General features: G+C 43.1%; 1 protein-coding gene across 2 annotated transcripts in view; it reads left to right on the top strand.

Annotated features, from left to right (window-relative positions):
- Nucleotides 1-482: 482 nt before the first annotated feature.
- lclat1 (lysocardiolipin acyltransferase 1) overlaps nucleotides 483-26,806 on the top strand; it is a 36,786-nt gene continuing 10,462 nt past the window's right edge. Inside the window, exons 1-5 of one of the 2 annotated variants that reach the window (XM_063184533.1) lie at nucleotides 483-808; nucleotides 14,309-14,478; nucleotides 17,697-17,895; nucleotides 18,431-18,577; nucleotides 25,165-25,281. In XM_063184533.1, coding sequence (XP_063040603.1) covers nucleotides 14,311-14,478; nucleotides 17,697-17,895; nucleotides 18,431-18,577; nucleotides 25,165-25,281 — 631 coding nt within the window. In that variant the 5' untranslated portion in view covers nucleotides 483-808; nucleotides 14,309-14,310. Of the gene's footprint in view, nucleotides 809-14,308; nucleotides 14,479-15,649; nucleotides 16,484-17,696; nucleotides 17,896-18,430; nucleotides 18,578-25,164; nucleotides 25,282-26,806 lie in introns of those variants that run through there. The other variant, XM_063184534.1, reaches the window with a different exon arrangement.

Genomic DNA, 26,806 nt, shown 5'->3' with positions numbered 1-26,806 from the left:
ATAGAGCGTACAGTAGACAAACTCTTTGGATTCTCTACACTTCAGTACAAGCCATCAGGTGCCAGCTGTTATGCTACTTGCATTGACATGTGCAATGTCTAGACCTACTACTACACCACTCAAAGTCAATCAGGCATTAATTATGCACTGATATTGGGTCGTATGAGGCCTAACTGCCTTTCATCATGATGAGAATGGCACACAATGGAGAGCTTACAATGTCAATGGGCTCCTTAAAGAATCTCTGGCTAAACTGTTCAGTAGAGTAGAATGTGTTCTGTTCAGGTTATTTCATAATTATCCAATTTTGTTTAATTTGTTAAAATGTGGAAAATACGTAAAAGTGTTCATATCATATCACATCTGAACTGACATTGGCGTTCTTGCTGTCGAGGTGAATCTTTGTAGTTCTCTGGCAAAACAGTGCCCCCTGTCGGCTCCGCTGAATCCAATAGGTAGAGCAGTCGAAGTTAAGAGGTCAATCTAGTTTATGGAGCCAGAAATAGCATGGCGGCGTCAACAAGCAAAGCAGCTACAAACCTGCAATCGTACACTCGGCAAGCCCCCCTGTCAGCATGCCTTCCGATAATATAATTCACTCGAAGATTGAACCTATCGTTGCAAGTGGCAATCACGACTGAAAAAAAATGTTTGTGCGTTGCTTGTCATTGACAGGCTAGTTGTGTCGCAATCAAGCAAGCTTCATACTCTGTTGTTAGCTACTAGCACTGGCTAACTTTGCTTGACCGCACCTTGATATTACCCGCGTGCCTCCTCCCCCGTAAGCAAGAGAACTTCAACAATTCAGGTGGGTGAGACTGATGCTACAACGCATTCAAGCACACACAAACATCTGTTCTTGGACCTTTGTTATTGAAGCACCGCGACGTTGAAGCGCTTACATCAAAATGGACCGACTGGGAAGTTGCACTAAAACTATTACCTAGGTGCCCAAAAACAAGTGATAGGCTTGCAGCATAGCTTACGAGGTAGCCAAATAGCTAACGGCAATCTACTCACTAATCCTTCCGCAGACATTTAAACGGTAGAGGTCAAGTTAAGTTGGCGCATTAGTTTCTCTAGCTCGCTAGCTATGTCTCACTGTGTTTACCCAAGACTGTCCTGGCTTTGGCATGTTACATGAGACACTCAGTTCACTTTGCTTTTAGCATTGCACAGATTGTTAGCTATATCATGTAGCATTAGCTGCTCCGGGGAGATGATTGAACAGTGAATTGCTGAGCCATACTAGTCACACCAAGGCTGGGAACACACTTAAGTCCTTCTGTAATATGCTTTTCAATCATCACTCACTGATGCATGTTCACACCACAACAATTTCCCTTCATGCTTGACTTCAATTGGCGCCCCCTGTGCTCTCTGACCCAGTGGAGTTGGTGCACTACTGGAGTCACGTCAAAAGGTAAAGGCATCATCAGGGGTGGACATGAAAACATGTCAACATTGACTCATCTGACACCCGTGCTTACTTCTCAATTTCACTAAAGGTATCAAGTCACACAGTCATTTACAGATGACTCCTATCGGTGACATCTGGCATACAAGAATGTATGCCTGCTGTGCACGTTATTACTGACATGAAGACAAAACTGTGAAAGAGGGCTGCTTGAAATGTTTGTCTTTGCGTGGAGGCTGCTCAACTGATTGTGCTGTCCGCAGGCAGTTCATTCCTCAAGGCTGCATTTCTGCAGCTTTCTCGTCTCCTCTTATCAGGCACACAGACCGCATGGAAAAGTACACTGCAGCAGTGTGCTGTGAAACTGCTGGTATCAGTCAGCACTACGGTAATTTAATGATGGCCGTACTGTAGGTGCAAGTCTGTTTGTGAGTAGTCCAAGTGAACCTGACTGGAACTTCCTGGCAGTGCATAGCATCATCTTGGTGGTTGTGCAAAGCAGCCTGATTGTCCTTTGTCTCTGAAGCGTCCTGGAGGCTGTCAACGTGGATGCAGTATGTTACTTGTTTTTTTTTGGGTAGCTATTGTGTGTAGAGGTGATGCTAAAGGGGAACTTCAGTGTTCACTGTTTTCGACAGAACATTGTCTGTCAAGGTGTGTGGGTGGTTAGCCGGTATCAGAGACATGGGACTTCATAAAGACTTGTGTTATGCAGTTTCAAATGAAATATGAAATATGATATGAACTCCCCCAGAAAATCAGTAGCGTGTAGCCGTCGCGTGTACAAGTTTTGTTAATACACCTTTTAAAATTTAATTTCACAATAAGTCCTTATATTTTCAGGTGACCTAGTCAAGGTGGGAGGTGTTTGTTGTAACTGTAAGTAAAGTGTGGGAGACCGTGAAACATGTTAATTAGATACTGCATTATATGTACTTAAAAGTAATTGTCTTCGTCATGCATACTGGAACGAGACATTTAAAGGCCCTGTCTGGAATAGGAGGGTATGACGGTAACCACACACATACTGACGTATACTACCATTCATACATTCATTAGTCTAAATGCCGCATCTGACTAACAGTTGTCTAACAAGTTTAAATATCGTCAGTAAGGCCTGTGAGTCATGTCAAAGGTCTGACCAGGTGATTGCAATGGGCTGGATGTCAAGCACAATACAGGGAAGCAAAGTTGTCAAAGCAGAAGAGAAACTTGGAGGTGGTTAGATTTTCAGATCTGCTAAGACTATCTCTTCTTAATTCATCAGAACCGCCTGTCCACAGCGTGCCATTAACCTTTGATTGGGAGCATAGAACATCATTATGATTTCCTTTCAGTTAGTGTACTAACATCCCACACTGAACTCTGTTAGCATGCATCCCTTAAACTATGCATAAACAAGAACATAGATACAGCCATCCTTTTCAGGTGAAGGCCACAAACCCTCCTAGTAATTATAGACAAGACAGGGTCATTTCACGTGAAATCAGACACTTTGGGACCCGACCGACCCGGATTTTAATCATACTTGATGTGCCTTTTTAGTAGCAAGGTAGCACCCCAAATCTGCATTGGTTTGAATCTGACATGAATATTAAGGGAGAGACTAGCGAAGGTTTACTACATATTACACAATCAGCTTGGAATACAACAACCCTCAGAATATGAATTATAATAAATTGAAAAATTAAAAAAAGAATATCTAAAAAAATATTTCTCATATTTCTCATATTTTAAAATGGCCGGTTGCCTGTCTAAACAGCCTGTAAGGTCATAAACAACACCTGAAAATGGGGTGTTTGGTTCTTTATTCATTTAAGAGATAATGGGACATAAAGATTGAAATGAGTTGTAATGAAGTAGTAATAGAGTAGTGTCAGGGACAGGACTGGACTGGCCATCTGGCATAACGGGCATTTTCCCGGTGGGCCCTGCACCCTCGTTGGTCCCTATTCCGGGTACTCAAAAACTACACAGCTTCTGCCCATTGTCAATGGACACAGTGGAAGCTAGACCATTTTCAGCATTCAGAGAAGGCAGGGTTGAAAGAACAAGCTCAGTAAAGGAATTTTCTAAATGCTCAAGCATCAAAGAGTATGTTGTAGCTATATATGATGGCAACTAGTGGCTAGCATGTGTTGAGGAATGTATGCCGAGCACTGGAGAGGTGAAACTGAACTTCCTGCATCCTCATGGACCATCTCCATCCTTCACATATTCAGATAGACATGCAGTCATGTGACATTACTATGGCATTACCATATTATTAAGTTACTAGGTGATTTGTATGATGCCATATTTTTGAGTCCCATTATCTCTGAAATGAATAAAGAACCACAGTACCTGTGACAATGTGGGGTTAGGTGCCAAATTCAAGGGCACCTCAGCCATTGGTTAGGGTGTACACCTACTGGTACGGGATTCAAACCTGCTACTTCTGATCCCTATGACCATCATCTTTAACTTAACCATTAGACCACAACTGATAGGCGTGTGCTAGATGTTTTGCATGCATTTGTCAGAATGCGGAGAGGACTTTGACCCAGCTTCTCGGTTTGCTGTGTTGTGCTGAGCCGTGCTGGGCTGTTTGGGACATGAATGGGTGAGCGTAGTGAGTGAGTGCGAGGTAGACTCAGTGTAGATTGTATAGGTTGGGATGTATGTGGAGGTGGCTGCGTCCTATTTCTCCTTACTCGCACATTTCACCTTGCTTCATTTCTTCACTTCTGATTCAAGGGAAATTTTTAAGGAATTTTAACCAGTTCCCACTCACTATCAAGCAAGTATTGGGAAACACTACACTTTCGTAGGCCTATACAGGCAAAAAACATGTGTACCATACCACTTCATGAGAGAAACTTTGCTCATGCAGAGGACAAGGCTTATGCTGTAGTAAAGTTCACACACAGAGTGTCTTATTCATGAAATGAGGAACTGATGAATGAACTATGCATAAGTCTTGCTAGTGGTTTAAGCTTAGTTTTGGAAAGTTTCCAGTTCTTGTAATGTACACACCCCTGGCATAGGCTACCAACCATGCTCAAGAAAGCAAAGACTGCAGCACAGCACCATCTTTTCAAGTGCAGTCCTTATATGGCTCTTGTCAACCTGACAAAGAAAGCGAAAGTGAGCAAGCTCATTCATTATTCCATCTGCCTTGCTGTCATTTCCTCATATTTTCTTAGATGAGGAACCCATTATTTAGACATTACCGGTAAAGCAGCCACACCTGTTTTCAGGTGAGTGTTGGACGAAGTTGTGTTGTTGTGTCGCACAAGTGCACCATTTGAGACATAGAATTTATCTTTGCTGATGTAATGGATGGGGAGTGTAGCGTCCAGCTGTGATGGATCAGTGGGCTGCAGTATTTCCCGTCATAGAACAGTGCACGAAACTCTGAAAATAAAGAAATGCATTCAAACATATTAATGGCAGTAATTCCAGCCAACAATGGTGCTTGATGATTATCAATTAATTGGTATGACTGTTAATTCAGTTCATTAAATTTCGTAACCCTGTATTCAAGTCTCCCCTGGGTACACTGTTGCAAGTCTGTACATAACTTGCAGTGTTTCCCGCAGAATTTTTGTTAGTCAATGTGGTGGGGCGTTAAAAGAATATATTTTTTGGTTAAGCAACTTAATAGTCTAGGCAGGATTTCTGAAAAGGTGCTTATTTAAGGTCCTGAAGGCAAATCATGTTAATTTTCGGCATACAACTGATTTAGGGGTATTCAAGGGTGTTGAATCCAAATCTGCCGTATGCCGGACGCAAAAATGTACCGAAATGCCTCAAAACGGGCAAAATCCAATATGGCCGCCGCCACCGTGTTAAAATCCTGCAGTCACTTTTCTTTTGGACTAAATAAGGTATGAATTTGAAAATAGCACTTATTTTTATGTTTTCAGACATGGGGAAAGCCATTATGTCATCAGATTTAAGCTCAGATTGGAGGAAAATGCTTATGTCATTAGCTGGCAGCCATTTTAAAAGCAGAGAGCCTCATATTGTCAACGATTTTTAACATTTTTACTAATCTTTCAAGATCCACAGAAAAAAATGGTCTTTGTCTCTGTGAACACAAATACTACAGAAAACTGCACTGAACTGTCTACTTTCACCTGAAAAAAGAAGTTTGTGTCTACATTTTTCCATTCTTTAGTTATGGGCAGTAGAACATGGGTTGACACCACAAAAAAACACACATTTTTGACCCCAAAATACTGCACTTCTCACTGCCCATATTTTTGCTTTAAGGACATATTGTCTTTGATAGTGTTCATGTTTGATATACAACATTTTCAGGGGGTTTGAAGGGTGCTTAATGCCTTTAATTCCCATAGTACATGAAAATGAAGGAATCCAATATGGCTGCCGTCCATGCAGTGTACATTTCTTTGATTACACAAGGTAAACTCTTAAGTACATTATGTAGGATCAGGTTTTCATACAAGGAGAATTAATTTCCATACTCAGATTTAAGATAGATATCAAAGGAAATTATTTCAGTGTAGACTGAATTCATGTTTGCAACAGGAGATTACCTTTTCCATAAATTGACCATTTGTATTTAAATCTCTCCCTATTTCAATTACACTTTCAATGCATTATACCATGAAAAATGTTCCCACCTCAAACCACCACACAATGTTTCCACACCCATAAAAAATAAATGCACACAAGAGTCTGAAAGTCCCTAAATCGAATATTTTCTAATATTATCCTTTGTACAATGGTTTTACTTCATGTTTTTAATTGCTGTGCTCAGATCACTGTATATCTAGGCCTATAAAGGGGATCAAGAGGCAGACTGATGTGAATAATATATAGAATAGAATAGAATAGAATAGAATAGAATAGAATAGAATAGAATAGAGTGTGCAGATAAGGGAGTGGCATTGTGTGTGTGTGTGTGTGTGTGTGTGTGTGTGTGTGTGTGTGTGTGTGTGTGTGTGTGTGTGCGTGTGCGTGTGTGTGTGTGTGTGAATATATACACAAAGGACATACTCAGGCTGGTATTGCACTTCAGTCATCCAAAGTTATTGCATAGATTGTCTTGCTTAATGTACATATTTCAACTGAGTGACAATTACTCTGTGACAATTATAACCATTAATTACAAGGCTGGCCTTTGTTCTGTAGTACGGCAAGAATTCAGCTCAACACATTGCACTGTATCAATTATTGCACAACAACCGGAGGATGGAAGGAGATCAGGGGGAACAAGAGATTGTTATGAACAGTCAGACAGTCCATGTGTGTGAAATGTGGTTTTAGTCTTTGGTCCTTACTTTGATGATACATCTGTAGTGCCAATGATACATCTGTAGAGACCCAAGAACTCAGAACCAGGATAATGTCCAAGACAATGTTTTAGCTCTGTGACAGTGGGAAGTTCAGAGAGGGCTAGGTCTATTCTCGCTATATGTGTGCCTCCTGAAGGCAGCAATGATCTCTTTGGTTTTCTTTTCATTCAGAGCTAGAGAAATTTGTCTCGGTCTCTGTACACCAGGCTGCCACCTTCAGTCCCTTTTGCTGGCCATGTTGCAGTCATGGACGGATAGACTTTAGATGGGGGCTCAGCATGCAGCCATGTGGGGATCCAGCCCTGCTGAACAGGGGAGCAGGAGGAAAAGAGAGTCTGTCTGTTATCTTCTGTTGGTAGAATTGTGCAAGTATAGACTTTAAATTGGCCTAGTTAAAATATACTGGAATGTACATCTGCAGTGTATCAATAACGGTGCTCAGCTGGAGAGAGAGAGCCAATGGCAGGCAGAAGAGCAAGATGTAGTTTTAAGGTGCCGAGGCACAGAAATGGGCACTTCCCTGTCTTTCTCACATGAACACAATATTCAAAAATGGACTGCTAATTAACCCATTTTGTCCTAAGCCCTTTTTGGGAAAGGGTGTCCTCTTCCTATTAAATCTGCAATGTCTCAGCCTCCGAAGCACATACAAACATGAAATGAGTTACATTTAAAAGCCAATACCCTCCCCTTGCATTGTAATGTGTTCATTCAGCTCTAACATACCCACATAGTAAAACATAATAAAACAGCTAAAATCTCAAGATCCTGAAAAACCTATATGTGTTTCCAGGACACAATGGGTTAAGTTATACGAGGAGGAGGTATCAAAAATCAGAATGTCCTTGCTGACTTGGAATGTCCTTTTTTGACTATTGTGTTCATGTGCTGCCTGTGAGAAAGACAGGAGTGTGCCCATTTCTATTAGCCTTGCACACCATCCTACGTATTTCCGCCAAGAGACTTGACTCCACACTACAGTACTTCTGATACCAGTTTATAGGCCTATATATGCACATACAGTCACCCTCCTCTACTCTAACCAAAATTGTTTACTTGGTATACTAAGTTAACCTATTCCTAATCACCCCTCCTGGAGTTGCTGAATTGCAGCAACTGCTTGACTCCATGTACTCCATGCCACTTCTTGCAGATGCAGTGTTGGATGAGGCAAGCACAAGTTGTGATGTCTTTGTGTGCCTTGAGAATACATGGGTTCTAAATTTTGTTTATAACCTGACAGCGAACCTAGCCGCACACAACTCAGCCTCTGATTGTTGGAAACAGCTGTCTGTCAAAAAAAATTAGCTCACGTGGTTGGCTGCCAGTGTCTTGTCCCTCTTCATAACATTGTGTTGATAAACAATGAGAACCCATGTATAAGTGGCAGATACAGTAGCAGTGGGACTAAAGCCCTGTTCAATACCACCCATCCCACTTCGGTGACTGGCAGGAGGATAGGAAGGGGTATGTGGGCCTGACTCAATGTAGAGATTTGATAATGTGGGGCATTTTATGTAACCATGTGACATCTGAATTAGATAGGACTGATCATTGCAAAACGTCATACTTTGCTTTTGTTGCATTTGCAGCAAAAGTGCCATGCAGTGCATGATATTGTGTGTCCTGCCAAATCACTGGAGAGGAGGAGGTTGATGGGCCAAATGGTTGGGAATGAGTTAACATATATCAAGTAAATTCCTCACAATAACATAAACTCATTTGATCCACGTTTCACCTTTCCACCATTCAAAGATATAATGTAAGCCCCGCAATAAATCGTCAAACAATGAATTCCTAATGCACAAAATGTAGATGTGCATATTATATTTAGGCACATTCAGACTTATGTGTGTAAATTAGTCTCATAATGGAAGAGGTGGATTTAGGTGGACATATTGCATCATGTTATAATACGCATTAAAATAAAAGTGGAAGTAGAGAAAACATTTTCATTCAAAAGAACAGCTTATTGACATGAAAGTCAACTGTCACTTGTAAACATGAATTCAACCTATGAAATCATGTCCTTTGATTCTAATCTTTAATCTGAGTATGGAGATGAATTCTCCATGTATGACAACCTATAGCTACAATGTAATTAAGAGTCCACCTTGTCTGGTGATGGCGTCCATATTCGATTAATTCATTTTGAGGTAGGCCTATTAAAGAGGTTTTGAGCCTAATACACAGCATATTTGAATATTTGAATTAAGCACCATTCAAAACCCCTGAAAATGCTGCATATCAAACATGAACACTATCAAGACACTTTGTCCTTAAAGCAAAAGATGTGGGTTGAGACAAGTGCAGTATTTTGGGGTCAAAAAATATTGTTTTTTGTGGTGTCACCCTATGTTCCTGTGGCATCATGACTTCAGACTACCCTGAAATAATTTCCTTTGATATCTATCTTAAATCTGAGTATGGAAATTAATTCTCCCTGTATGAAAACCTAATGCTACATAATGTACTTAAGAGTTTACCTTGTCAAAGAAACGTACACTGTAGACTGGTGACGGCGGCCATATTAGATTCCTTCATTTTGATGTACTATGGGAATATACATTTATTTATACATCATATTGGCATTAAGCACCCTTCAAACCCCCTGAAAATGTTGCACATCAAACATGAACACTATCAAAGACAATATGTCCTTAAAGCAAAAATATGGACAGAGAGTTGTGGGGTCAAAAATCAGTGTTTTTTTGTGGTGTCATCCCATGTTCTACTGCCCATAACTAAAGAATGGAAAAAGGTAGACACAAACTTCTTTTTTCAGGTGAAAGTAGACAGTTCAGTGTAGCCTTCTGTAGTATTTGTGTTCACAGAGACAAAGAGCATTTTTTTCTGTGAATCTTGAAAGATTAGTAAAAATGTTAAAAATCGCTGACAATATGGGGCTCTCTGCTTTTAAAATGGCTGCCAGCCAATGACATAAGCATTTTCTTCCAATCTGAGCTTAAATCTGATGACATAATGGCTTTCCCCATGTCTGAAAACATAAAAATAAGTGCTATTTTCAAATTCATATCTTATTTAGTCCAAAAGAAAAGTGATTGCAGGATTTTAACACGGTGGCAGCGGCCATATTGGATTTTGCCCGTTTGAGGCATTTCGGTACATTTTTGCGTCCGGCATACGGCAGATTTGGATTCAGCACCCTTGAATACCCCTAAATCAGTTGTATGCCGAAAATTAACATGATTTGCCTTCAGGTGTCAACTTTTTGGAAAAATGACCCTGACTATAAGCAATTTAATTCACAGCATGAAATCTTAATCTTTTCAGGGGACCTAGTCAAGGTGGTAGGTGTTTCTTGTCAAAGTGGCCGCCTTAGCAATAAAGTGCTGGGGGAAACCCTGACTTGAGTCAAAGGTTTGGGACAAACATTTCCATTCATTTCCTACTGCAGCCCTGTAGGGAAGTCTTTCCCAGGCACACTATTGCCAGGGTCTGCCTAGATGTGGGTGCGAACAAGGCACGGACAGATGAAGGGGACAAGTGAGCCCCGCCATGTTGCAAGAAACTCTATTTTCAGTTTCACGTCACTATCCTCCTCATATACCCTTAAATGTGTGAAAACAAGAAAGAGTGTCAACCTTGAATAAATCAGACTGTCCTTGCAGTTGTAAATGAAAAAAAAAAAAAAACCAGAAAACAAATTCACCCTGTTTTTTTCTCTTTTTTTCTTTCTAAAAGGTCACAGAGATAACAGGCACTGACTGTACTGTACCCCAGCAGCGGGTAATTGGCCTGGAATGGGGGATGACACTTAATGGATGTAAAATTAAATAAAAAAAAGGGAGAAGGAGGCTAGAGCTGTCTGCCCTGACATGTAAGTGTAGGTGGGTGAGAGTGTACTGTGTGTAGGTTCCCACAGCCCAATATAGTCTATTGCACTTGGGGGAAATAAAATACCTTTTTCAAATTCTGTAATGTTATAAAATGAAAGAATGCTAAGCTGTGCCCACACCACAGCCATCTCTCCATAACCCTAACATATCAGTTAAGAGATATGTTTTGAGAAAAATGTTTTTAAGCTCTTTAAAAGTAGAACACAAGCTCAAGACTGGGAACATAGTGCCGTGGTCACATGGTGGGAACAGGGATGACCCCTGTTTTTGAAATAAGAACATAAGATTGATAGAACATAGGGCTGCACAATTATTCGAAATTATTCAAAAATCAAGATTTTAGCAGTGACGATAATGAAAATCGGGATTTAAACATGATCGCACAGGGGGTAATATAGTGACCTAACCTCAGGCGTCCTTGAAGGCAGAACATGATGACAAGCTGGTGTTTCTGTCCAAAAATCTGTAGGCCTGCCAAAGCTTCATGTTTTAACCTTTTACATAGTTATTACTATTCAGTTTTGTTTTGTTCATCCCTTATATAATACATTCTTGGTTGTATTTCATTTCGTAGTATTATAAATAACATTCTGCACAAAATGTAGTTGTTTATTTGTTGCTGAATAATCATGATTAATAATTGTGGTTTAAATTTGGATCCAACTAATCGTGAAATCATATTTCCCTAATCGTGCAGCCCTACGCTGACCCCAAATAGGTCATGGGGAACAAGGAGGGAAGATGTGTCTGTCTGTGCTACCAAGTCTAAGCCCAAGTCTTGTTTTCCCCTAGTTGCAGTGTAAGACTGAGTCATCCTCAGCCATCCAGACATGTTCCTGAGCTTTGACCTGCTGTTACTTCTAATCTGAGGACAGAGTAACGGAGACAATCTGCCTTTGCTGAGTCGTGTGCGTGCGCGTGTGCGTTTTTGTGTGTGCGTGTGTGTGTGAGGTCGCGTGTGTGTATGCCACGCTGTCCACGTGTGCCCGGTGAGGCGTGATCCATCTGCAATCCTCAAAGTGTTTATTGTTCAGGGCCAGTGGAAAAAAGTCATCAAAGCATCATTGCTTTTTCCACCCTTCAAGCTCTGATCAGCAGAACTGTGTGTGTGTGTGTGTGTGTGTGTGTGTGTGTGTGTGTGTGTGTGTGTGTGTGTGTGTGTGTGTATATATGTGTGTACGTGTGTGAGTGTGTGAGAGGGTGTGAGAGCATGTTTGTGTTGTGGTTGTCTGCGGTGATGGCAGTAGAGATTGAAGTCCTCTGTCATTTTTCCATTGCTGGTCAACAATCTACATATCCACAGACATTTGATTACTCACTAATCACACAAACACATATTTTCTCACACCAGGTTTGTGTGTGAAAGAGGGTGTGTGAGAGAATGTTTATGCTCGTTTGATGTCTGAATTGAAATGTCAGCACACCAAAGCATGTTTTGAAGAAGTAATTGACCACATGAAACAGACATGTGGAATAATAGCTTATTGGCCAAGTCTCAACATTTTAGACAAAACCTTGGCGATTTCATGATGATGCAAACTTGATTTTGGAAAAAAAACAGTTGCATTAAAACAAAGACAACTTTGGCCAATTTCGAGTACATGCGGCTGTATTGCTCAAGTCACTTCTTGCCTTGTGAGTAACCGAGCATTCGTCATTTTGTACAGCCCTTTCCAAGTTCTTTGAGCTGAGAATTAGTCATCCGAGGAAGCATGTGCTTGTTTAAATCGAACTTCAAATATCACCCCTTAAGTACATCATTAGACACCTCAACACAGCAAGTGTATAATATGACTCAAAATGATTCTTTGGTGTTTGATGATGATAATGATGAATAATCAACTATAGGCCTGCACAAGAGATGAAAAAAGCAAATGTGTGTGTGTGTGCATGCATGCATGTTTGCGAGTATGTGTGCACTGATAAAAAGCAATTTCCAGAGATGGAAAATGCTAAGCGAGTGGTTATCTCTACTTATCTGGATGCTACTCAAAGGCCCTTTGCTTCTGTGGCCGTGGATGTGATACAGGCAAGAAGAGGAAGAGATAATGTGTCCCTTAGCTAGCAGCCTGCTCACCTGACCGACCTGGGTCAACACACACACACACACACACACACACACACACACACACACACACACACACACACACACACACACACACACACACACACACACACACACACACACACACACACACACACACACAGACAGAGAGCACTCTCTCCTAAATGACCATGGGTCAACACACACACACACACACACACACACACACACACACACACACACACACACACACACACACACACACACACACACACACAGCAGCAGCAGCACACTAGCTGTTTACATGGGGACAGGAGGAAGTGAAGTCTGCTGCTGTATTACGCTGATGGGCTCAAATTCCATGAGTAATCACTTGCTGTTTACTGTGTGTGTGTGTGTGTGTGTGTGTGTGTGTGTGTGTGTGTGTGTGTGTGTGTGTGTGTGTGTGTGTGTGTGTGTGTGTGTGTGTGTGTGTGTGTGTTGGTGAGTGCTCGCGGACATGTGTGCGTATGTGTGTGCACGGTGTGTGTGTGCACAGCATGTTTGTGTGAGAGTGAGAGTGAGAGAGACGGACGGAGAAAGACAAGCACACATGTCTGTCTGCCTGTGTACCTGCTCTACAAGACTATATTCCAAAACACTCGGCAGGACCTGCCCCCTGTATCTCTCTCTCTCACACACACATACACACACACTTTACACTTCACAAAGACTTAAGCCCCCCCACCACACGCACACACACACGCACCTGCGGGAGTGCACGTACATTGGCCGTAATTGATGTCATTAAGGAGCAGCTAATGATCGCTGATGGCCGCCTTAATCTATATGTGTGGAAGTGTAATACATCATGTGTCACCATGGAAAACGTACACATGCGCACACCCACGCGCGCGCAGGCAAGTGTGCGCAGTCTGCGCACACACACACACACACACACACACACACACACACACACACACACACACACACACACACACACACACACACAGCCTGCTCTCATCAGCAGTAGTTCAGCAGCACCATCGCCAGATATGATGTCACCACCAGCCACTATATTGATCTGGACACAAACTACCTGAAACGGTTTCTAGGCACACACACACACACACACACACACACACACACACCTACAGACACACCCACACACCCACGCACGCGCGCACGCGCACACACACACACACACACACACACACACACACACACACACACACACACACACACACACACACACACACACACACACACACACACAGCAGTTGCCCGGTTACCGTATGCCGTATGACACAGATGCTCTTAAATGTAACAAAGGTGATCTACTGTATTAGGCTCCCATACACTTGAGAGTGCTCGTTGTTTACCAGAGGGAAAGTAGTGATTGATTAATGATTTCTCTCTACTTTTTGAAACGGTTTACTCCCTCACTCCACACACCCACACACAATCTTCACCTACCTAAAAAAAATACTCACTCTCACTCTCTCTCACTCTCTTGGTGCTTGGACGGGAGGCCAGGTGGCCAACTTTGATTGCTCTTGTGTGTAACTTTGTGTGGTCATTGTGTGAACCAGTAAAATGATTAATTCACTTGAGTATTAAATCTCTCTCTCTCTCTCTCTCTCTCTCTCTCTCTCTCTCCCTCTCTCTCTCTCCCTCTGTCTCTCTCTCTCCCTCTCTCTAGGTATGGCGGTGTCAGTGCGGGGCCTGTACTTCCTGCTGACTCTCTTCCTGGGCAGCTTCTTCGGCTCGGTCTTCATGCTGGGCCCCGTGCTGCCCCTCATGCTCCTCTCTCCTGCCTGGTACCGCTGGCTCACCGACCGCATCGTCGCCACCTGGCTCACCCTGCCTGTGGTGGGTACACCAACGATGCCAGCCGCTGGGGCTGTGTGTGTGTGTGTGTGTGTGTGTGTGTGTGTGTGTGTGTGTGTGTGTGTGTGTGTGTGTGTGTGTGTGTGTGTGTGTGTGTGTGTGTGTGTTTGCGCGCGCGCGTTTGCGCGCGCGTGTGTGTGTGTGTGTTTACGTGTGTGCAGCGTGCAAGTGTGTGCGTATGCATATGTGTGTGTACACGTACACTGTCTGGCCAAAACATAAAGTTGCCACCAAATATAAAGCTCACACATTAGTGTGTCCTTGCACCACCTTTATGAGCTTTGATTTTATTTAATTTTGTTATTGTTGCCAGTGCCTGTGATGTCACAAGATTTAGTTTCATCCGGTGTGTTGTCGCATTAACTTTTCACCAAGGTCTTGCGTTGATGATTGTAGATTCTGACCACTGACCTTTTTTTGGTGACAACTTTTTTTGGTTTAGGCAGTGTATTTCTACCTTTGTAAACAGGCCACATTTCCTCACAGCAATAGGAACAACTGCACATAAGGTGAATTGTAAGGACATAATGATGGTCCTCAAAACCACTAACGGGTCATTTTGTGAACAACAAAACTTTTTTATATAGGGTTAGAGTGAAGTGTGGGTTTGGTCTGGACACAGTTTAGCATTCTTTAGTTTTATTGTAATGAGAGTCAATGAGAGGCCTTCACATGAGTAGAAAATGTGTGTGTGTGTGTGTGTGTGTGTGTGTGTGTGTGTGTGTGTGTGTGTGTGTGTGTGTGTGTGTGTGTGTGTGTGTGTGTGTGTGTGTGTGTGTGTGTGTGTGTGTGTGTGTGTGTGTGTGTGTGTGTGTGTGTGTGTGTTTAAGAGTAAGACAGAGCGCAAGAGTCGCATACTTGTGTGCAGAATGTGTTTATGTCTGTGAGGTTGAGACATACTTGTGTGCTGTGATATTGTCTGAGAGGGAGTGTGTATGTGCCTGTATGCCTGTCTGGTAGCGTAGCACACTTGTTTGTGAGTGCAAATGAGTATGTGTAAGAGATAAACTGGGACATAATGTTTGTACATTTTTGTTTTGTCTCTGTTGGAGATGAGTGAGTGTAGAGAGAGAGAGAGAGAGAGAGAGAGTGTGTGTGTGTGTGTGTGTGTGTGTGTGTGTGTGTGTGTGTGTGTGTGTGTGTGTGTGTGTGTGTGTGTGTGTGTGTGTGTGTGTGTGTGTGTGTATGTGTGTGTGTGTGTGTGTGTGTGTGTCATTAGAATTAAACATTGACCTGTCTTTGTTTTTCCGTTTCCATCACAAATCTACAACCTGTGTGTTTATGTGGAAAACCTCATGTTTGTGTGTGCTCTTTGCCTTACATTTACTCAGTAACCCGTGTGCAATTCCACAACATCACCACAGACATTTTTATATGTGTGCAAAGCTACTCATTATGTGACCATGAACCCACTGAACTCAAGTGCCACTTTTACACAAAGTTGACACAGTACAGTTATAATTGCTACTTATTTTTTATTGTTGTGTCGTAAAGTAGTGTGCCACTAAAATGACATGGCAGTTTTTAGACTGTTTGTGTGGTTTTACTATAGAAAGTGCATTTCAATACTCTGTATTCTGTTAGCCACCTGCACATACTTGTGTAATGACGATGTAGTAAAAAAAACAAAGAGTGCTGTTGCATGCAAGGAATATTACGATTTTAAACAGACTGCTGGCAGTGTTCAGTTTTGCATACTCGTCATGTAAAGTATGACAGAAAGAAAGTGAGGGAGAGAGATGGGGCATGGCTGGCAAAGGACCCAAGCCGGACTCGAACCATGGGCATGCAAGCCAATAGGGGCAGTCATGGGTAAGCTGTTAGAGCGTCAGACTTGTTTGCCCGTTGCTGGTTCGACTCCTGATCCGCCAGGTTGGTGGGGGGAGCAATTTACCATCCTCCTCCATGATTGAGGTACCCTGAGCATGGTATCGTCCCGCTGTACTGCTCCCTTTCGGGCACCATTGGGGGCTCCCCCCTTGCACGGGTGAGGCATAAATGCAATTTCATTGTGTGCAGTGTTCACTTGTGTGCTGTGGAGTGCTGTGTCACAATGACAATGGGAGTTGTAGTTTTCCAGTTGGACTTTCACTTTCATATGTAGAATACACTACATTGTTAACCTTTGGACCCTGCAGGATCTTCATCAGGAAATGTATCAGTAGCACTAGTTTACAGTTCCCCTTTTTTACCATTCCTCTGTCTTGGGAGAGAATCATCTTTTTTTCACAAGCTTCTTGAAGATTAAATATATCTGTCCTTGACAGCGTTTTTGTCTTGCACCTGGCCTCACTGAGGAGGGAGGGATATGCAAACATTTACTATTTTAAAATTGCCATTTTGTGTAGGTCTATGTCTGTATGGCTGTCTTATTTGTGTGCGTGTGTGTGTGTATCTCTGTCTATTTGTGTGTATGTGTGTGTGTTTGTGTCTGACAGAATGTGTGTGTTTGTGTCTGTGTCTGACATAATCTGTGTGTGTGTGTGTGTGTGTGTGTGTGTGTGTGTGTGTGTGTGTGTGTGTGTGTGTGTGTGTGTGTGTGTGTGTGTGTGTGTGTGTGTGTGTGTGTGTGTGTGTGTGTGTTTATGTGTTTATGTGTTTATTTGTCTGTGTGTGTGTGTGTGTGTTTAGTTGTCTGTGTGTCTGTTTTTTATTTGTCTGCTTGTATTTTTGTCTGTTAACTGTTTGTTTGTCTGCATGAGTCTATGTGAGTCATGGATGACGGCTGTGTGTGTGTGCGCGTGTGTGTGCGCGTGTGTGTGCGCGTGTGTGTGCGCGTGTGTGTGCGCGTGTGCGTGTGTGTGTGTTATTACTGTGGTAATAATGTGTGTGTGTGTCTACATCTGTTTGTATCTCCCATCCATATGCGTGTCTGCATCAGGCCTTGCTGGAGGGGGTGTTTGAAGGTGAAGGTGATGATCTCGGGTGATGTGTGTGCGTGTGTGTGTGTGTTAATGTGTGTGTCTACCTCTATTTCTATCTCCTATCTATGCATGTGCTGGAGGTGATGTTTGGCGTGAAGGTGGTGATCACAGGCGGCGCGCGCGCGCGCGCGTGCGCGTGCGCGTGCGTGTGCGTGTGCGCGTGTGTGTGTGTGTGTGTGTGTGTGTGTGTGTGTGTGTTTCATTACTGTGCTAATTTGTGTGTCTGCTTCTGTTTGAATCTCCATCCGTGTGTGTGTGTGTGCGTGCGTGCATCAGGCGTTGCTGGAGGTGGTGTTTGGGGTGAAGGTGGTGATCACGGGCGATGGCTTTGTGCCGGGCGAGCGGAGCGTGATCGTGATGAACCACCGCACGCGGCTGGATTGGATGTTCCTCTGGTGCTGCCTGCTGCGCTACAGCTACCTGCGCCTGGAGAAGATCTGCCTCAAGGCCGCGCTCAAAGCCGTGCCTGGATTTGGTGGGTTAACGCGCGCACACACGCACACAGAACAGGCATGCATTTACTCACAGATATACCAACCAGCGATGCACAATTTAAAAAAATCTGAAAAATGTAATGTAAAAAATGTGAATATGGTTTTCTTGGTAAGAATTGAGATCATGATCATGATTTTCTAAAATTACATGTAATATAATATTTTCATATATCATGTATGAGATCTTATGATAATAGACTTTTTAAAGTTTTAATAACTGGCATCAAGCCATGAAATCTACACCTGAGCGCGGAGTTGACTTCTCTTCTGGAAATTGATTTTGATTTATTTGATCTGATTTAGTGCGTGCGTGCATGTGTGTGTTAATGCTGGGCTATGCAGGTGGCATCGTTCATCTTTTGATTTGACTTGGTGTCTGTACGTGCATGTTTGTGTGTATGTGTCTGTGTGTGTCTGCGCGCGCGCGTGTGTGTGTGTGTGTCTGTATGTGCCTGTGTGTGTGCGCGTGTGTGTGTGTGTGTGTGCGAGTGTGTGTGTGTGTGTGTGTGTGTTCAGGCTGGGCGATGCAGGTGGCGTCGTTCATCTTCATCCAGCGTCGTTGGGAGGAGGACCGCTCCCACATGGCCAACATGCTGCGCTACTTCTGCAACATCAGGGAGCCCCTGCAGCTACTGCTCTTCCCTGAGGGCACAGACCTCACCGGTGAGGATACTGGGGACACACACACACACACATACAGTACACGCACGCACGCACGCACCTCAACGGTGAGGCTACTGGACACACACACACACACATACAGTACATGCACGCACGCACGCACGCACCTCAACGGTGAGGCTACTGGACACACACACACACACACACACACACACACACACACTGGCAAAGACCTCACCGGTGAGGCTGGATGCACGCACGCACGCACGCACACACACACACACACACACCGGGACAGATGAGGCTGGACACACACACACACACACACACACACACACACACACACACACACACACACACACACACACACACACACACACACACACACACACACATAAATACTGTTGAGTTACATCATGTCTCTTGAGTTGTATTTCATCCCTTTATTAGACACCTGATTTACATTTTAGGTGTAGGGTTTTGGTTACAGTCCTTGGATCAATACATCTCTCTTGTCTCGCAATGTGTTGCGTAAATGTCTCTCTTGGAGGCAGCGGAATATTTTTCCCCGCCCTCAAATGTCAGCGGTCAACTCAGACCTGGCCCTTGCAGAATACAAAATACATGACTATTTACTAAGCACGTAAGCTACTTAAAATCACAATCTTGGCCTTACCGTGGCGCAAATGGTAGGGCACCCGTCTGCAATGCGGCCGACCCGGGTTTGCTTCCGACTCCGGTCCTCTGCCGGCCCTTCCCCGCTCGCTTCCTATCACTGTCTTCACTGTCTTATCGAATAAAGGCAACAGAAAAAATCCCCCACAATCTCTCCCCGCCTGAATGAAGGATATCCAAAAGCCCCAGCAGCTATGAGCGTGAACAGAACCTGATGGAAATCATGTCTAATCAGCCTGAAGTGGCCCAGGCCCCAGACAGAGCAGATCATCACGTGCGTGAGTCCACATGCAGAGAGGAGGACGGATATGAGAGGGAGAGAAAGGGTAATTAGGAGAGAGGAGGAAGAGGAGGGCCGGGTAGGAGAGGAAGAGTGGAGGAAGGAGATGGAGAGGGTGATAATGAGAGGAGGAGAAAAAATGTAGGAGAAGAAAAGAGGAGAGGAGGAGAGGAGAAGAGGCAGAAGAAGAGGTATGAGGAATGAGAGCCAGAGGGTGATTAGGAGTGGGAGAAGAGGAGGGAAATGGTTATTAGGTGGAGGAGAGGAGAGTAGAAGAAGAAGAGAGGAGGAAGAGGTAACATTTTATAAGGAGAGGAAGAGAGGAATAGAAGAGAGCAGGAAAAGAAGACAGGCAAAGGCAAGGCGTGATTAGGAGAGGAGAGGAGTGGAGGAGAGCAGAGGACAAATGTGTCCTTGTTTCCCAAGCAGCGTCTGTCTGGCGGCATGTCTCCTCCAGCAGCTGGCCATGGCCCTGTCTGGCAGCCGAGCCTCCCCAGCGACACTGCAGCAGACTGGGGCAGAAGGTGGCAGGCCACAGGGGGCATATCTGGTGGACTGCTAGGCCATTCACTTACTCTCACACACTGTCTTGCACCCTCATAACAACACATAAATACGCACACGCACACTACGACAACATAAATGCACAACCTAAATACACATCCAAACACACACAACAGATCAATACACTCGGCACATGCATATAACACCTAAATACACCTGTTCGCACACATACACAGATACTACTTCAGTCCACAGACTCACACAAACTGGGGAAGCTGAGCACACACACACACACACGTCAAATACTGTGGATTTGTATTTCATCCCTGTTGGCCCATACACACGCACCAAAAGTATGTCATACTGCTCTTTAATTACTGACACAGGGACATAAGGGGACATCATCTTAAACACACACACACACACACACACACACACACACACACACACACACACACGTAAATTCTCTCTCTCTCTCTCTCTCTCTCTCTCTCTCTCTCTCTCTCTCTCTCTCTCTCTGTCTCTCTCTCTCACACACACACACACACACACACACACACACACACACACACACACACACACACCCAAAGTAATTAAATCAGGCCAGTGTTGTAATGGAAACTCGGGAGATTAGCTGCCCCCATCCTCAATAGAGAAAGTGAGGCAAGGAGAGGAGGGGGGGGATCAGAGCCAGCCAGTCAGTCAGTCAGTGCTAAGACAGATTTACATCAAAAGCTATCCTAAGAGGATCTGACAGACAGGTGGGAATCTGCTGCTCCCTGTGTCCCCTCCCTGTGCACGCGTCAGTGCGTGCGTGAGTGAGTGAAAGAGAAACCGAGAAGCAGAGAGAGGAGTATATGAAGGAGAGAGGGAGAAAGAGAGTGAATGTGTGTTAGTGTTTGTGTGAAGGAGAGAGAGAGAGGGAGAAAGAGAGAAAGAGAGAGAATGTGTGTTAGTGTTTGAGAGAGAGAGAGAGAGAGAGAGAGAGAGAGAGAGAGAGAGAGAGAGAGAGAGAGAGAGAGAGAGAGAGAGAGAGAGAGAGAGAGAGAGAGAGAGAGAGAGAGAGAGTTCAGTGGTCAGTGTGTTTGGACATGGTGTTTTTGGCCTGCAGCCCAGCAGGTCTGCTGGCTATTTCAGGGCCAGTACAACAGCATCCATTAATTTCCACTGACCTCCAGTGTGTCCAATAAAGGTCTGCATGGATGTAGTACACACACGCACACACACACACACACACACCAGAGAAGTACATCAAGCAATCGTGTTTGTGGCTCCGCACGTGTGAGCATCACTGTTGGGAAAGTTACCCAAAAACTGTAATGCACTACTTATTACATGCTACTGTCATTTAAAAGTAATGCCTTACATTACAGCATTACTTTTTTTTTTAAAGTAAGGGATTACACTACTTTTGCATTACTTTTAGTTACTTTAGCCAAAATGACTGGAAATAAGGATTTGGCAATCTACAGTGCAAATCTATGAGGTGGCATGACTTTCACCTGCCATCCACAAGTCGTTTTGGAAGCCTTTAGACTGAAAACCAACATTTGCAGGAATTGCGTCTTACCCACATACAATAATGCCTAAGAAAAATAAAAGTTTGGTTCCGGTTGGTTGTCAGGTTTGGTCATCGTGCGGTCGGATTTTTTTTTTTTAATTTCCAATTTTTTTTTCAATTTCTTTTTTTTTATGTCCGGCCCCCAACCTCCCACATGCACCAGATTTGGTCATAAACGTTGTTGAACAATGCCAAGGACGATAGTGGAGTTGAGGCTTGATAAGTACAGCTGAAGCTACAATTAAATATAATAAGCATTAATGAGCCAAGATACTGACCAAAATTAGGATATAACGTTTCTTGCAATAGACTAGCCCTACTTGTCCAGCTGTCAGTTGCCTGACTGCTATTTTAGCTCCCATAGCTACAACGACAACCAACTAGCATGTTGTAGCATAATAGCCTACAACGTGACCGAGTAGGCTAGGTGCGCAACTCTGCAGTGACATTTGGGCTTTTCTAATATCAAGCCGGGCGGCACTTGTGGCGCGCGCGTGTGTTGCCCCTAGATGGATAGTCATGCGATGCAAATTCAGTAACTTGCAGGCAGGTAGAAAGCGAGAGATGGCGAGTTATGGGAATGAAGAAATGTGTTGTGTCTTCTCTAGCCTATATGAACAACCATCCACACGACATCGATATTTTTTTGAGGATTCCAAAAACTCAACAATTTTTTTTTGGGTCGCACAAAAAATGATAGGGTCGGTCGGCAACCGGAACCAAAACATTTTTTTCTAGGCCTAACATTGATTCACCAATACAATGATTAATCCTTTCTCTTCTTACCACACCCTACAATGCACACCAGCGCCGGTTTTATTATTTATTACGGACGCATGCAGCACAGGCTCCGTTGCACTTGGCTGAAACATAAACCCACCTCACTGCACTACGAGTTTGAAAATTATTATTGATAAAAGAGCAGATGCATTGCTACAGTAGGCCCATTTTGAATATTTGGAAAATGTCTTATCAATGAACGAAATTATAGGCGAAAAACATGATTGCGAGGATACCAGCCAGTCAGTTTGCAAGCTCGTGAGTCGCCTGAATCATGTGACTTCGTGCGGAGATCAGTTTGCCACTCACTCACAACTCTAGAACTATTCTTTACGCGCGCTCAGTCAGCACCGCGGCCAGCATATTCTGCGACTTTGCGCAAACAACTAGTTCTATTCATGCAACTATTGCGAGGGAATTTACAGTGATAGGGTACAGAGTGATGCAACGACAGCAAGCATTTTCAATTTCACTACTTTGACAGGCGAACGTATAATATTTTATTTCAAATGGATTTATTTCAATTTTAGTGATGTTTAGTTGAACAAAAGTGAGGAGGGTGCAACGTACTCATCCTCCCCGTCGGATACCCTGCCGTGTCCAGCTGTTTCGTGCAAATGGGATGCATCCCGTCCTTTCCTGACTAATTTGGTGGTGCTATGGCATCTCTTCAAATCGTCAAATTGTTTGTAGGCTACTGTTTTTCGACGTGGAAAGCGGTTTGGGTTTCAAGTACAGTGTGCATTTAACTGAAATGTTCTTGGCGTCCTTATTTTCAATGAAGTCATAGTAGTGGGCATATACCCATCTTGAAAACGACCAAGCTGGATCTTCTGGATCGGTCATCCTTTGTCAGCCTGCCATTTCGAGAGACGAAGCGTGAAAGAGGAAGCAATGTTCTGCGTGGAACTTTAAAATCTCTGCGCGGACGTAGGCTATCAGATGCAATAGCTGATCTCGCTGTGATCCGCCAACATTGTATAAAGAAAACAAAATACCCACACAAAATTTAGGTGAAAAAAATGCGTTGTAATGTGCAAGTTACTTGCATTGTAACGAGGACATATTACAGATTTTTTCCCCCTGTAATCCGTTACATTTCTGCGTTATTCAAAAAGGTAATGCATTACAGTAATTAGTTACTTTTGTAACGCGTTACTCCCAACACTGGTGAGCATCATAGGTGGGCAGATGGAGTGTGTGTTGGAGAGATTGAGGGAGATATTGGGAGCAGTGTGTATTGGAGAGAAGCATAAAAGTGTCTTCTTAGTCACCATCTTGGTATTGTCAATGCAAGTCATGACCTCAATCCTGTATTTGAAGAGTTTTGTCGCAAAATGACACAAGGACCTTTTTTTTTACTTTTGCATTTTATTATTGGAAATGACTGTTGAGACGTCCTATCATCTATGTCTGAAGTCTTGCCATTCATATATTTCAACATACTTTAAAACCAATGCAATTCAATGCCGAATACAAAAATGTGAAATTCCCAAAATACAGCTCCAGGCCTTTTTATTAGAATACCATGAAAAAGTTGATTTATTTCCATAATTCCATCAATAATGTTAATCTGTCATGGATTGTAGATGCATGGCCCAGTTTTTTAACTATTCCAATCATTATTTTTTTTCTTTTTATACACGTTGGCCTTCCAGCTCAAAAAACCCATGAATTGGGGAATTCGCATTATTAGAATATTGTTATAAAATCACATTTTTCTTCATCAAAATTCGGGTCACATTAAATCAGTTGAAATTTGGTACTTTCTACATAACATGCAATGGTCAATACTTGGTTAGGACATTCTTTGTCTTCATAATGGCCATGATGCATTTAACATTGAAGTCAATGGCAAAAACAGTGCATGGGAGTTATGGAAGCCCAGATATCCTTGATGCTTTGCTGTCAGCTGTTCTTGTTTGTTGACCTGGTGCCCCACACTTCCCTCTTCAATATACCCGAAGATTTCCATGCCACGTTTTGGTGTTAACTCACCAGTTTAATTCTAACTCAACAGAAATTAAACCCCATTCATTTTCAATGGGGTTTCATTTCTGGTTATTTAGAATTAAACTGGTGAGTTAGCGCCAAAATGTGGCATGGAAATCTACAGGGTATATTGAAGAGTGAAGTGTGGAGTGAAGTGTGGGGTACCAGGTCAACAAACAAGAACAGCTGACAGCAAAGCATCAAGGATATGTGGGCTTCCATAACTCCCATGCACTGTTTTTGCCATTGACTTCAATGTTAAACGCATCATGGCCATTATGAAGACAGAGAATGTCCTAACCAAGTATTGACCATTGCATGTTATGTAGAAAGTACCAAATTTCAACTGATTTAATGTGACCCGAATTTTGATGAAGAAAAATGTGATTTTATAACAATATTCTAATAATGCGAATTCCCCAATTCATGGGTTTTTTGAGCTGGAAGGCCAACGTATATAAAAAGAAAAAAAATAATGATTGGAATAGTTAAAAAACTGGGCCATGAATCTACAATCCATGACAGTTTAACATTATTGATGGAATTATGGAAATAAATCAACTTTTTCATGGTATTCTAATAAAAAGGCCTGGAGCTGTATTTAAGTGAAAATATGAAGTGTTGCAGAAATTACCATACATTCTTTCATGTTTTTTTTTTTTTTTTAGATCAGATCAGATTAGATTAAATAAAACTTTGAAGACTGTGGTGGGTGATGACGGAAGACATTTGGAAGACAAACTAAGTGCCTAGTCACACAATGTCACGTAATCCCATGTAATGCAATGCATTGTAATGTAAATGTCAACTGTCTGACTGCCTGCTCTGTCCATGTAGACAACACGCGGGCGCGGAGTGATGACTTTGCGGAGAAGAACAGGCTGCCCAAGTACGAATATGTGCTGCACCCCCGCACCACCGGCTTCACCTTCATAGTCAACACCCTCCGCCAAGGTCAGAGGACACACACACACACACACACACACACACACACACACACACACACACACACACACACACACACACACACACACACACACACACACACACACACACACACACTGAGAAGCGTGCACACACACAGACACACACTCACATACATAGAAACACACACACATGCACACAGAAACTTGCGCGCACACACGCACACATACAGAGACACACACTGAGAAACATAGTAACACAGAAACATACACAAACACACAACCAGCTTCCACCGCCATCGTCCACACACACTACAAAGATTAGAGGTCACACACACGCACACACACACACACACACACACACACACACACACACACACACACACACACACAGACACACACACACACACATACACAGACACACACACACACACACACACACACACACACACACACACACACACACACACACACACACACACACACACACACACACACACACACACACACACACACACACACTCACAGACACTCACAACCATGGAGTGGCAACAGGCCCGTGTCTAGGGTGTCAGTGTTATGTCACAGTAACGTGTGGAGGCCCCCCTGTGTCAGTATGTCATGCTACATAAGCACACGTCACAGTTGTCAACAGCACTCATAGTAAACACATACTGTAGACTCCCTGGGACAGGACATACACACAAGACTGAGGTTACAAACTGCTTCAGTTCATGTTTTGAGCATTCAAAACATTCAGGTTTTCTTGTAGATCTGGCGTATAAAAGTGTTGAAATCGTTAAGTTTCATTAATCAATCATAAGGTTTAACAAATGAAAAACAGGGTAAGGAATAGGATACTTGTTTATATACATATGACAAACACAGAGGCAGTTGAATCTGCATACACTAAGACTCATCTGTTGAACTTACAAATAAGGTTCATACACACGCACACACACATTTCCTGTCATGCTCTGATTGTCCTGTTCAACTAAAGGCTTGGAAGCCTAAAAAAACATCTAGGAACAGATGTTTTAAAACAAGCTTTTTTACTTGAAAAGCTTTAAAACGCAATTATTAAAACAAATGATCAGTGCACTGTAAGTTGAAGTGTTATTCCGATGCTGCACAGTGCGCTGTGCTGGAATGGAAAGCATGTCATGGTTGAGCAGCAACAGGCTGTGGTGTGATTAAGGCCTTACAGTGTGAGTGACCTAACAGTTGTCGTATGGAAATATGTGAGTCATGGCATTGGTATTGGTCTAAAAATGTTCAATAAAAAAAAGGTTTCCGCATCAGTCATACATTCTCTCTCTCACACACACAAAAATACACGGGTGAGGACTGGGTGACTCATGCAGATATTTCACACAGACCTTCACACAAATTGATGCGCATACACGCACACGCTCACAAACACACAATACACACCCACTCTACCCACAGACATATTCACACACGTATACACAGATATGTACACATACACACCCAAAAATACTCTCTCGTGCACACACACACACACACACACACACAGATCCGCTCTCCCACACGCC

Source organism: Engraulis encrasicolus, chromosome 19 (assembly GCF_034702125.1).
Source record: "Engraulis encrasicolus isolate BLACKSEA-1 chromosome 19, IST_EnEncr_1.0, whole genome shotgun sequence".
NCBI classification, from domain to species: Eukaryota; Metazoa; Chordata; class Actinopteri; order Clupeiformes; family Engraulidae; genus Engraulis; species Engraulis encrasicolus.
Note: the sequence above shows the minus strand (reverse complement) of the source record. Positions and strands in the feature narration are given on the sequence as shown.